At 41.7% G+C, this 14,402-nt stretch overlaps 1 protein-coding gene across 1 annotated transcript in view; it reads right to left on the bottom strand.

Moving 5' to 3' along the window:
- Window positions 1–929: 929 nt before the first annotated feature.
- The window catches only part of LOC120371564 (hyaluronidase-1-like), a 32,354-nt gene continuing 18,881 nt past the window's right edge, over window positions 930–14,402 (bottom strand). The window contains exons 3-5 of the mRNA XM_039487447.1: window positions 11,147–12,105; window positions 2,601–2,690; window positions 930–1,358 (exon numbers count right to left, since the gene is read on the bottom strand). Coding sequence (XP_039343381.1) covers window positions 930–1,358; window positions 2,601–2,690; window positions 11,147–12,067 — 1,440 coding nt within the window. The 5' untranslated portion in view covers window positions 12,068–12,105. The remainder of the gene's footprint in view (window positions 1,359–2,600; window positions 2,691–11,146; window positions 12,106–14,402) is intronic.

The raw sequence follows: 14,402 nt of genomic DNA, 5'->3' as shown, positions 1-14,402 counted from the left end.
AGCAGTGAGGAGGAGGAAAGAGTGGGACTGTTTCCTTCCAAATAGCAGGAGGGAGGAAGGAAAGGAGCATGTGGCGCTTGCCCTTGCCAGGAATGCCAATGCCAGCACCTCTCTCAAAGACTGAGAACGCCAGACCTGAATGGATTTTAGAGGTGATTTTTTTAATGACTAACAAAGGTTGAACTGGATTATCAGAAACTGCAGACAGGCCCAGTCTTTAGTCAAACAGTAGCTTGCGAATCGACAGGACAAAACTATCATGGAAAGTGTTGATACTCACTGAATTAACATGTGAGCCGAAATATAACTGAGTATATCTGTTCATATTCCAAATATTTAATGTGTGTTTTTATGGAGAATTCCCTGTGACTTTCAAATCTTTATGTAGAAGCTGCTATACAAGCAGTGACATCCACAAGCTGAAACCAGTTTGAGTCCTGATGCTACATTATTGTGTGCCCAAAACTTCATTTGACTTTCATGGTGTTTAAACACAAGAGGAGTACAAACTAGATCCCGGTCATTGGGAAGATCCTCAGAATGAATGTGTTCTAAATCATCCAGCCTTTGAAATAAATGGTCCTTTACATCCTTTTTTTTCTACTTGTCTAGGGACAAATCCTGAAGTCTTTACCCAGCTTTACTCAGTTCTCACTCGAGCAAAACTCCCAGTGGATTAGTAGAGTTTTGACTGATTACGGAATGAGATAGAACAGTATGAGTGGGGCCAGTCAGAGGGAGATGCATTCGAAATCTCCTTAACACTTTGTGCAAAAATGCTGCCTTGACCAGTAGGATTAGTATTTAAATGGAGAATAATGAAGATAAAGCAACAGTCTGCAACATCATTTCCCATCTGAATAGAAACTTGCTAAGCAAGGAGATCTGAAGTCTCAACTGCAACGTTTCTTGCTTCCTTGTAAGAAACATTAGTGTATAATGAGAAGCAGAAAAACCTGCGTGGATCCAAATAAAAGAAAGTTGAGCATTTTATTTGTTGATCTATTAAACAGAGTGTGAGCCCATTGTTCAAGTAGACTTTGGTCAGGCAGTTCACAAAATATCCCAGTCCAGCCTTGGTAACACTGACATGTGAAGCTCTGCTTCATGGCCTTTATGTCTTCTGGTCTAGGTTTTCCAGTCACAAAGAATCTTGGGCCTTTTTCAGAATGGTGGACCCCAATCTCAAAACTATTGGGCGACAAGTGCAGATTAGCAGAAGAGTCACTGATTTTACGGATGCATCTCCCATTTTTCTTACACAGAACTTTACTGCAGAGTTTGGCTGCTGAGGTCACATTAATGACATAATGTCCTAAGGGGCCATCTATGTATTTTTTCACAACTGAACAGCTCTCCTGTAGGAAAACAAGAGTGTGACATGTTAATCAGTAACCAGAGTTATGTCCAAGTTTCCATATTTTTGGTAGAATATTAACATGGAAGCACTGCTGGCTAAAGTGATATACTGAGATAAATCCTGCAGGCCTTACTCATATGATTAGCCCCTGGCTTAATCTGCATTCATGGGAAGGCCAGTAAGATATTGCTCTTTATTATAATCTTGCTTTTTGTTTTGGGTGCCTGGTAGCAACATATTGAATGTTTTATTAAAAATAAGGTTTTCTAGTGATTGTTGAAAAGGGACGATTTAAAATAAAAGGGATTTAAAACATGTATTGACACATTGCTTTAGCACTAGGGATTTCTACACTGATCACCATAACCCTTTAACTTAGTAGCTACTAGACAATTTTCACTGGTTGGTGTGCAATGTGGAAAAATAGCTTTTGGATTCTTCAGCTCCACGTTAAGCCACTGAACTTGTTTGGGAGTTCATCCCACACCACTGCAGTCAATGAGAGTTTTGCCATTGACTTTGGTAGTAGCAGGGTCAGACACTGAAAGAGGTTGCGTCTTCCTGTATTGCTAGTGCCCTATCAAAGGTCAACTTGCCTTCTCCACCTGCAGCCTTTCTAAGAGTGAGGCAAGGGAGTTGGCCTATTAGGTGCTTTGCAAAGATAGACAATGCAACCTTCTGTCACCTTTGATAATTCCAGGAGTGGGGGCTGTAAGACTTCTTTAGGTGAGTCCCAGGGCCTTGTGAGGAGGAGCAGGACTTTTCTTAGGTTGAGATTATATTCCACTAATGACTCTGTTATAACATTTAGGACAAAGCTCAACATTTGGTCTTTGAAAAATGTTCCCCACCTCATCCTCTGCCAAATACATAGCCTTGTGTTTGGTAATGTACAGATTATGCAAGTAGAACACTGTTAAATAGACTTTTTACATTCTCATTTCAGTGTTTCAAACTGTATCTTATTATCTTGGTATTAGTGCTATCCACTTCTATGGATGTCATCCATGTTTGGTCCCTGGATGTGGTTCCTAGGAAGCAATGGCTAATTTAAGTATATTGTTAACAAGATGACAGGACTCCCAAGCAGTCATCTTCAGCCAAAAGATGACAATGATGGGTGAGGGAGAGCTTCATGGTAAGGATGTAAAATGGTAGAAATGAGCATGCGTGGGGAGAGAGGCTCTTATCAAGGACATAGCACTTAACTCGTAAACATTTGTAAATCCACCCCACCTACCTTTGAGCTGGCATACTGCATGCTTCCCCAAAGGACAACCCCTGCTGCCCCCAAAGCAGCACTCTCTCCAATAGTGTTCACCAGGTCAGTCTGAAAGAGGAAAGTGTCAAAACTGGACATTGGAAAAGCATCAGAACCCATAGCACCAGATACTGCAGCGGACACACTAACATTTAAGCACTACTTTTTTCCAGGGGTGATGTTGATTCTTTATATTCTGTAGATTCTGTAGAATCTTTATATTCAAAGAGGCCCATAATGAGCTCTCTACTTCTTGGGGCAGGGACTCTTTTGTTCTATGCTTGTACAGCTTCTAGCACAATGGGGTCCTAGCCCATGTCTGGGGCTTCTACGTGCTACCACAATACAAATAATAGATAATAAGGACAATAGATCCAGGGACTCACTGAAGGATTTTGAACATTGCAGAAACTGCAAAGGGGTGGGGTGGAAAGAGGGGAAGGACTTAAAATAATTTTTAAAAAATGTTTTGCCTATTCACACAAATAAATGTACTTTCCTATCGATGTTACAGTGTGTTGTAGTATATTCAGAATGATTCCCCCAGACAGACGGGAGGAGCAGAAAGACAGTGACATTCTTGTGAACTGTAGTGCCTTGGACAATTCGTGTAGAATACTCTAGTATCTCTTTTGTAAGGGATTATAAATATGATGGTTTGTCATTTAGTCACTCCATGAGTATTTGCAGTTCTAAGGCCTTGTCCATACACACAAGTTGTACCAATTTAACTATACTGGTATAGAGATTGGCAGGCACAATTACACCAGTAATAACAGTGCATACACCAGGTAGAACTGTACAGGAAGGGAAATAAACTGTATCAGTATATAGCAACAAAGAGTCCTGTGGCACCTTAAAGACTAACAGATGTACTGGAGCATAAGCTTTCATCTGACGAAGCGGGTATTCACCCACGAAAGCTTATGCTCCAATACATCTGTTAGTCTTTAAGGTGCCACAGGACTCGTTGTTGCTTTTTACAGATCCAGACTAACACGGCTACCCCTCTGATACATATCAATATAAGCACTTTTATACTTCATGATTGCCTGTTCTAGTGATTCCTTCTGAAGCACCTGACATTGGCTACTGTTGGAAGACGGGATATTGGCTAGATGGACTACTGGTCTGGTCCAGTATGGCTGTTCTTATGTATTGGCATAACTTAGTCCATGCTTGGGTTGTACTGATGTAACTATTTTGGTTAAAAATCACGATGTAATTATACCAATTCAAAAACTGTGTTCAGACCAAGCCTCCTTAGTGTCACTTCAGCAATGTGTGTGAGCACTTCATAATACCAGAAAAAGAGAGGCTGGGGAGCCCTCCCAATGTAAAAAGATGCTGTGGTGAAAGGGCCCATTCAGTAAACTGCTACATTTAGCAGAGAAGGGAGGAAAATAAACAAACAGACCCAGAGCAACTACCTTTCTTCCCCTTCCCCTAGATCGGTAGCAAGTGGCTTTCATTTGGGAATGTCAGTGCTTTTCCTCCCATCCCCTGAGGCTGGGGACACTGACTGTGCAGCCTTTGCAAAGAGAAATACAAACATCATATAAAGAACCAGCAAATTTTATAAACTCGTTGGTGCTCGATAGTATATTGATAAGGTTTCCTTATCTTGTCTGCATCACTGTGAAATCATCCAAGGGCTCTGGGGATGATCATGTGATGGCAGTAGGTGTGTTAGAACTACAGATAGATGAAACTGGATGACTCCGTTATTATTATTAATGTTATTTTTTTAAAAATCACACACAACTCTCTAAATGCACCAAGCAGTTTATAAGTAAGGACTTTCCTGTCCTGAAATGCTGCTTGTTCAAGAATGTGAAGACACAAATCAGTGGTTGAGGAAAAGGAGATTGTGCTGAATCATTGAAGAAGCATACGAGGAGGATTCCTTGGACAAGTGAGTGGTGGAGGTGACCTTTAACTAAAGGTCAGATAAAATAATATTGGAAATCATGGAGATATTTTAAACAACAGGGTTTGCCTACTGGCCCATCGTGTAGGTTTCACAGTACTATACCATGTTATTGGGCTCACCTGCAGTTCGTGGTGCTGCTGATCATCCAAGGAGTTCTTTAGAGCACTTTATTATCGCTAAAAACATATAGTTCAGTGCTTTCTCCAGAAGAAGAGAGTAAAGTATGCCACTGGTGTTACTTTCATGTTGAAAATGGTGGTGTATTTTTTACTGGATTTAGTTTAGCAGTAAAAAAAAATGTTTGTCTCAAAAATCAAACTTTGAAAAGTTGAGTGACTTTGTGATATATCTAAAACTCTTGGTAATGAATGATCCCTAGCCCTTTTCTTCTGCAAAATACTTCACGAAGATTATAAAAACACAAATCCTCGACCATGACTGTTTTAAACCAACTACATGGTGGCACAGTGAACTAGCATGACACACAGTTCAGCTCTCATTAACCACTTGTTGATCTCTTCTCAGTCAGACAAAATAAGGGATCAATACATCAAACACATTTGAATGCAGAGGCGGCTCCAGGCCCCAGCACGCCAAGCGCGTGCTTGGGGCGGCAAGCCGCAGGGGGCTCTCTGCTGGCCGCCACGAGGGCAGCAGGCAGGCTGCCTTCGTTGGCTTGCCTGTGGAGGGTCCTCTGGTCCCGTGGCTTTGGTGGACCTCCTGCAGGCACGCCACCAAAGGCAGCCTGCCTGCAGTGATTGGGGCGGTAAAATGCCTAGAGCTGCCCCTGTTTGAATGGACCAAAAACTGAACAGAGAGGGTTATTCACCTTGAGCAGTTACTGAGGTTCTTCAAGATGTCACTGTGAGTGCTCCACTTTAGGTGTCAGTACGTCCCTGCACTGTCAATCAGAGATTTTCAGTAGCAGTGTCCTGCAGGGCTGCTCTGACACCTAAAGTGGAACACCCACAGGGATAGCACTCGAAGAAGAATAGAAAATATGGACTTTTAAGGAAGTATGGTCCGGTGGTGAGCTCATTGGCCTCAGTGTCAGGAGCCCCAGGGTTTAATTACCTACTCTACCGCAGACTTCCAATGTGATATTAGGCAAGTCACTTAGCCTCTCTGTGCTTCAGATAATAGCACTTCCTTTCCTCATAGGGGTGCTGTGAGGCCAATACATTAAAATAATGTGAGGTGCTCAGATCCTATGGTAACAGTAGCCACATAAGTACATAGATAAGTAGATGGGCTAGGTAGTTAGCTGCTCTTCTCCTTGCTCTCTCCATCTCCACCCCTAGAGGAGCCATATGGAGGAAAGAGAGGGACTTACACTATTTTAAGAGCTCCGTTTTATAATATGCTTGTTTATCTTCCCTCACCTCCAAGCTGCTCAACATCCCCTCTGTGACTCAACAGCTGCTTAGCATACCCATATTTCAGGGCTGCCCAGAGGGGAGGCAGGTGGGGCAATTTGCCCCAGACCCTGCAGTGGCCCCCATGAGAGTTTTTCGGGGCCCCTGGAGCGGGGTCCTTCACTCGCTCCAGAGGCCCCGGAAAACTCTTGCGGGGCCCAGGCCCCTGAAGCTTCTTCTGCTCCAGGTCTTTGGTGGCAATTCGGCGGCAGGGGGTCCTTCCACTCTGGGACCCACCGCCGAAGTGCCCCGAAGACCCGCGGTGGGGGGTCCTTCCGCTTCAGGACCCACTGCCAAAGTGCCAGGTCTTTGGCAGAAATTCGCCCCCTGAATCCTCTGGGCGGCCCTGCAATATTTCCCTACGATACCCTGGTTTCCTCCTTTCTCTGCTGATGCTCAAGATCCTGTTCCAAGTTTTGGATGCTGTTTCCAGCAACCAAAGACCCTCAAGATTCTGCTCCTGTGCTGGTGTTCTGGACTAGCCCCCTGGGGGAGAGTAGAATCCTCACTCCATATATACAAAAAGGGAACTCCTCTCTCACCAGAGCTCCTTCCACAGGCTGATTATCTGAGTGATTTCATTTTGTTTTGAAAAATGGAAGGAAGAGCACAAAACTGTTCAAATTTATCAACATGAAAGGAAACTGGTGTTGCAACTGGAGCTGGTCGCATACAACAAAAAATGTTTGTGATCTTTACTTCATATTCTGAATGGCTCTTTGTTTCAATCTAGACATATTCCATCTTATTCTGCATGGGAGAATATTTGTGCAAAGGTGGCTTTGTTCATGGGGAATGGCCTTTGTATAAATATACACCGTGACATGAGGACACAGGTATTTCTACATGAACAAGAGTCGCTGTTATTCATTATTCATCATTTATTTGTCATTCTGCTTTATGAAAAGATTTGTTCTTCCAGTCAGGGAGCAGAAACAATGCCATGTAACTTCAATCACTGATCACACATTATTAATAGCAAGTAGTCTAGGGAGACAGTTTCTGAACACCCTAGAGCATCAATATAGAGACTCATTTGCATAAATTATGTGGTGAATACTTAGCGATAAGAGAGCCATTCATAGAAGTTAGGCTCTGTTGGCAAATTATTTGTAAAGAGAAATGAGGCATGGGGGACACAACTGCAGGGACGTTCCTGGCCTCTGGATTTTTGTCTTTCGTGGGGCTCTTATACCTGCAGCTCTTTCTGGTGGTTCCCACAACTGTTGCTTCAACTTAACTTTTTTCATTGTGGTGCTTGCTGTATCTTTAGCACTGGACATGTTAGGGCTTGTGCACAACATCTTATTGTGTCAGCAACCAAACAAAAGCTAAAGTTCCATACAGCTAGATTGTCCCACTCTTGCTCAGCCACGGTAGCGTATAAGGGGGAGTAAAGTCCTTATTACCCTCCTTGCTCAGCCTTGCTCACATTATGACTATAGCAGGGAGCTACTCTGCATTGTTAGCAATGGGGAATGGGGAGTGAGAGTAGATTTGTTTCTGTTCCTCCTACATTTGCTGCCCAGAGTAGCTGATGGGGGTCATAGCAAGGTGTAAAGTGCTCCAGAAAAGAAGTGAAACGTTCCCCAGGATGCGGGGAAGGATTCTCTGACTCCCTGAGCTACAGTTGGATGTCCTGTCTGCTACTGGAGCAGTGCAGAGTGTGAGATTACAGTAGATATCAGTGTCCAACTATGTTTCACAAGAGCTGATATAAAATCATTTGAGGACATCAGGGCTATGAAACAATAGATTTAAAACATTAAAGCCATGAGCATTGTTTTCCTGATCATTGGAGGTCTTTCCGGTGCTCTATCTATAAAAAGCCTGCCGGTCCCCAAGCTCCACTCATAGAGCTCATGCTGCCAAATATGTAGTCTGGAGAAGCTACAAGCCTGGTACCCATGATCAGTCTTTGAAGACATATATTTTGTTTTCACTACAAAATACATATTTGAACATTCCTCATGGTGTATTCCCCCTGCTGTGAATGGGCTGTGCACACAGGTGCTGAATGTTTTAGAAAAGATCTCTGAAACATCCAGGTCTGAAAAGAAGGTGATATGCAACTAAAATACAGCCCAGTGGATAAAAGGGTAACTTATGAGCAATATCATTTTAAGTTACTATTATTGAATGTTGAAGCTGGTTCAAGGTAAATAATTAACTTTGTACAGCCTCATATGTTCGAAGGTTTGCATAATATATAATTGTGCTAGATTTCATATTGTAAGATGTTTAGCTAGTGTTAATGGTATTTTTATTTTAATCCCCAGATCTATGTGTGTTTATGATGAATATACCTATTAGAGCCAATGCTTGCCAAAGTATTCAGTAACTTTGTGTGCCTCTATTTTGAGTTCTCAGGTGAAAAGACCTTGGGTGAAATCTTAACAACTCTGCTGGAAAAAAATGAGGCGTCCTTGTGGCACCTTAGAAACTAACAAATTTATTTGGGCATAAGCTTTCCTGGGTGATAACCCACTTCATCAGATGTATGATACAGGAGTAGGTATAAATACATGAAAGAATGTGGGTTGCTTTACCAAGTGTTAAGTCAGTCTAATGAGATAAATCAATTAACAGCAGCATACCAAGGGAGGAGAAATAACTTTTGAAGTGGTAAGAGAGTGGCCCATTACAGACAGTTGACAGGTCAGTCCTCGCTTATAGACAGCCCCCCAACCTGAAGCAAATACTCACCAGCAACCACAAACCAACCCAGGAACCAAACCCTACTACAAACCCCGGTGCCAACTCTGTCCACATATCTATTCAAGGGACACCATCATAGGCTAACCACATCAGCCACACCATCCGGGGCTTGTTCACCTGCACATCTACCAATGTGATATATGACATGTGCCAGCAATGCCCCTCTGCCAGGTACATTGGCCAAACCGGACAGTCTCTATGCAAAAGAATAAATGGACACAAATCTGACATCAAGAATCATAACATTCAAAAACCAGTAGGAGAACATTTCAATCTCTGTGGTCACTCAATAACAGACCTCAAAGTGGCAATTCTTCAACAAAAAAACTTCAAAAACAGACTCCAACATGAAGCTGCAGAACTGGAATTAATCTGCAAACTAGATGCCATCAGATTAGGCCTAACCTAAAACCTAAACTTAATTTCCCCAGTACTAATTTCTCCCTACTGTTACTCACACCTTCTTGTCAACTGTCTGTAATGAGCCTCTCTCTTACTACTTCAAAAGTTATTTCTTCTCCCTTGGTATCCTGCTGTTAATTGATTTATCTCGTTAGACTGACTTCACACTTGGTAAAGCAACCCCATCCTTTCATGTATTTATACCTGCTCCTGTCTTTTTCACTTCATGCATCTGATGAAGTGGGTTCTAGCCCATGAAAGCTTATGCCCAAATACATTTGTTAGTCTCTAAAGTGCCACAAGGACTCCTTGTTTTGTTTTGTTTTTGATACAGACTAACACGGCTACCACTGAAACCTAACTCTGCTGAAGTCAATAGCAAAACTCTCATTGGCTTCAGCAGGGCCAGGATTTCACGCCTTGGTGCCTGATTGTCAGAGGTGCTGAGGAGAGGCAGTTTCCATGGAAGAGAATCCTCAGCATCTCTGAAACTCTGATGTCTCATAGAGAAGTCTCCAGCTGAGAATTAACAAGCTGAGGCACACAAAGTTAGTGAAAGTTTCTGAAAAGGTGGCTGTATACCTTGTGTTTCCTCACTAAGCAGCCAGAGAGACTGACTGGGTCTGCACAGCTCCAGCAGGAATCCCCCACTCATAGCTGCAAACTGGACCAGTCAGATGGGAGCACTCTGGGACCTGTGGGAATGAATATGCACACACACCCATGGGAAGCGAGAGTAGATGGACACAGCCCTGATATTGAGCCACCATCACTCCAAGCCACCAACCACGATGCCATTTTTGTATGGGGAACACCACAGCTCTCCATGACCCAGGAGTGGGCTGGGGGGTAGAGGAGGGGGAGGGGCATCAATATCCAAAGAGGGCTATTAATCCTGTCAGGAGGGAGCTCCCTGCCCTCCAACTAGCTCAACACCTCAGGTATGGACCAAACCAAATCATTCCATGCCCAGGGTAGGACAGCCTATAGCAAAAGGCTATTTAGGAAGCCATTCAGGAATTACATGCTCTGAGCAGTTGCATAGACATGAGCCAAAACAAGGTTTATGATTACCATGGTTATCAGAAATCTTAATGTCTGTGCATATACCTCAACCCCCTATTTTGTAACCTGCATATATTTATTGTATTTTTTAAAATATTTCCTTCAATTATCATTGGCTGAAGGGGTGTCATATGACACAGAAATTGTATTTTTGTAATACAGTAGATTTAAAAAGCCAAAAACCAGATACTCGGTTACTGTGCATGATCAGACATACTGTACTTTCAGAAAACAATATGGCCGGGAGAACACACTCATCCTTCCTCTAGGAAGCCTCTAGGAAGCCTACTGTCACATTCTGCCTCTGTGCAAGTTTTCTCATGCAGGAGCTAGGAATGCCAAGCTAAACTTGGGCTTACCTAGTTGATATGTCTAGTTCATTTCTGTACCAAGTGAGCTTCCATTTTGGGAAGAAAACAAATATTCTCATGAGCGTTTATCTTCCCTTAATATTAATGGATTTCAAACTTCACTGAGATTTGTCAACTCCATTTCTCACGCTGAAGAATTACCGTATTTTCCGCACTATAAGGAGCACCTAAGAGCCTTAAATTTTCTCAAAAATTGGCCGTGTGTCTTATAATCGTTCCAAAATCTGTAAAAATGTTGTTGTGCGACTTTGGTAGCGCTTTGCTTGATTGACTGTCAGACCATTTTGATAAACCAATCAGAGAACATTATTTATAAGAAAATATGGTAATTTGAAATATTTAATTACTTAAGGAAACAATTGCTTTGTACTTTCTTCTAAATTACTCTCATAAAAAGAATACAATATTATTCTACAGTAATAGACCAAACCACAGCAGGATCACTATTGGAAGCTCTAGTGTTTTGTACCATGACTCTGGTGTCTTTCTTTACCAGGATAGTTCTATGTATGAAACACAAATGCATCTATAACTGTTATTATGCAAGGAGAAACTCCTAGGAAGTGCTTTTTCCAAGAGATTGTATGGCTAATCTTTAGATTTCTATATATGTCTGCTTACCTCGGTCAAAACATGTAAAGTATAGGCATAAAATGGTCTGGAGTAAACAAAAACAGGCAAAACATAATCTTTTCTAGCAACTGAGGCAATACGTATTGCTTCCTTAACCCGATAGTGAACGAACTTCAGAGCATTTGGACTTGACTTCAATATATAATCCAGATAGATGGATGGATAAAGAGCGGTACTTTCTTTCCACAGCCAAAGCAGGAGATCATTGCGGGAAGATTCAATGTCTGGGCATCTACCTGTGTATACTTTTGGATGTTCTTTGTAATCGTAATTGTAGCAGTCTGGGTAAAGATAATAACCCCATAGACCATTTGGTCTCATGTGCTCAGCCAGAAGGATAGTGTTGTTCATAAAACTCTTGCCAGCATTTTCAAATTCTTCCTTAGCAACTTTTCTAATTTTGTCCTCTGACCACTGAGGATGGCGTCTCCTAACCAGTTCGAGAGACTTATTTCTATAAATGGTTTTATTACCCCAGTTCCTGTCCCACTGGGGTCTCCAGTTTTCCCAGTCAATGACTGCAAGTCCTTGGAATTTCTTCAGGGGAATGGAATGGTCAATGTCAGACTTAGCTTTGTTAAGGTGTTTTATCAGACTCTCATTCTGTGGCACCCCTCCATTGACAGGAATCCCATTGTCTAAGTAATAGGGGTAATGCCCCAAATGAGTGTGATAAAAGATTGTCACATTGGATCCACTCAAAGTTTCATTGGTGTTTGATGCAATGTCAAAAACACTGAGATCTAGGTCCACCTTGTACCGCAGTCTGCACTGTTCCGTAGGTGCATTCCAAACAACAATGAAAGGTTTGTGGAGTAGCAGTGGGGCCTTTGCCTGCTTGAGCAGTTGGCCATCAACCATAATAAGCAGCATTGTAATTTCTATCCATTTAATCCACAGATTGTACATGGTCTGCTGTTTTCGCTGGGGCTAATGCAATGGTTTCCCTGAAAACAAAAACAAGAAGAGATTTTTTTTTTAAAAACCAATATTCACAGCAAGGACATATATTGTGTCAAAGAAATGGCTTTTATTTGGGGTTTCTTTTTTAACTTTGTGTTCACAACAGATATGGACAAAGATAAAACTATAATCAGGACAAAAATAAGTCAGCATTTAAATGCCTTCAAGGATGAGGCGCGTACCTGGGGAAACTATTCTACAGATTGGTAGATCTCACTGTCAGGTCAGGAAGCACTTTCCAATACTCAGCCTTTTCTTGATTTCCATTCTGCCAAAACACTTTCCTCTCTTCATTCAAACCCCTCTGAAAGACTCATTTCTTCCATGAAGACACAAGAATTGACTTAATATAATAATAATATTAGAATATTTTTAAAACAAAAGCATCCTACTTATTCTCTGTTTCAGTTTCCCTGCATATCCTGTGTACTCACCATCTGTTTTACTTAGAATGTAACATTTTGGGATCTAAAACTGTCTTCTGGGGACGTCTAGGGGTCATCACAATTTAAATAGTGCAATAATAATTATTATTATAATTAAAGCTTCTTAGTGCTGGGACTTCCTGAATTGTGTGCCAATTCGGTACTGAACATATAGTGAGTAGTTTTTTCACCACTTTCCCTGACTTTTTTGTTCCCTTCTGCCTTTTTCTCATTGGAAAGAAGTTAAAAAGTGAGTGTTTTTTCACAGCAAAATGAAACTTCTCCAAAAAATTGATTCTGTTCTTTGTTGACAAATGAAAAATGTCACACAAAACTAAAGTGGTTTTGTTTAAAAAAGTTTTCACAGAATATTTGTATCTTTGTGCAGCTAGCTCTAGCCAGATTCATCCTGTTTTTCCTATAGCTCTGCTCCTTTCTGACACTCTGGTTCTATGATTTCTTCTTCTTCTATCACCCACAGACTTATAGCTCCGCGTCAGTTTAATAGGAGAAGGTAATTTAAACAAAAACCATGATGGAAGTGTCTTTCTCACTTAGATTAACCAAGAGAACTCAGATACCATGTGTCTAAGAAAAGAATAAGGCCCATGTTTATTACTATCTACTGTGGTACAAAATTGTCATTTTTCCAAAGGAGTAGGTGGAAGAATTATAATCACTCAGCAGGTCAGAAGGATGACATTATTGCATCCGAAGAAGTGGGTATTCACCCACGAAAGCTCATGATGCAAAACGTCTGTTAGTCTATAAGGTGCCACAGGATTCTTTGTTGCTTTTACAGATCCAGACTAACACGGCTACCCCTCTGATACTTGACATTATTGATGACTCTTGAAAGTGTGAAGGCTAGTTGTTATACTGCGTTTAACTTAGATATCAGTATGGTAAAGAGAATTAATTATATTAAACTCAACAAATCATCCATGGAAGTGTCAAGTACCTACGAAAAAGTGGAACTGATTTTTGTTTAAAATGTTAGTGGAAGTGACTGAGTATTGTGAGACCAGATCTGCCATCAGGCTGCAAGTGCCCCCTCCCCAATTACCCCCGGCAGGTACAATGAAGTAGAAGGATATCCAGTTTGTACATTATTCGAAGAAGTGTTGCCGCTTGCAAGTGATATATCTGGGACTGGGTCTCCCCTAGTCTTTTGTGCCTCCCTTCCATTTTCATCCTCAAGCCTCTAGTATTGTGTCTCTCTCCCTCTTCACCAGTCCCTTCTCCTAGTCTTTTGCTTTTCTTCCTGATTCCACTCCTTTGGCCTCCGGTCTCTGATATAGCAACCATTCTCCTCCCCAGCCCCTGTTTCTCTCTTTTCCTGCCCCCTCTCCAACTCTTTTCCTTTCCTTACCCAATTGCTACATTAAGGAGAATGGGAAAGACAAGTGACAGAATCAGTACTAAGCTATCCTCCGGTTGTTCGGGGACTCCTTCTACGATGAGAGCCAAACTTCCTACCCTCTCCTACAGATGGCAAAGTGCTGGAACACACACATAAAAATAAATGGAACACTCTGAAATATTTTGGCAGCTGCCTTCTCTACCTCTCCTCCGCCCTGCAACTTTCCTGCCTCCTTCTCCCTCTCTTTATCTGAAATTATCTGGTTGTTTGTACAGTGCCTAGACAATGGGGACGTGATCCCTGATGGGGATTCTGAGGCATTATCACAACATAAATAAAAATGTTTATTATTCAAGCCCCATTATAACTGTATTTTCTTCCTGCTTATAGCTAGAAAAAAGTTTAACTTGCACAGAAACCTTCAGGAAAGCAAGGAATTCTCTCTCCAGAAGGCTCTCATCTGTTCTCAGTCAACATATGTTGAATACCTTTA

This window comes from Mauremys reevesii, linkage group 1 (genome assembly GCF_016161935.1).
Source record: "Mauremys reevesii isolate NIE-2019 linkage group 1, ASM1616193v1, whole genome shotgun sequence".
NCBI lineage: Eukaryota > Metazoa > Chordata > Testudines > Geoemydidae > Mauremys > Mauremys reevesii.
This window is presented reverse-complemented; position numbering and strand designations above follow the sequence as displayed.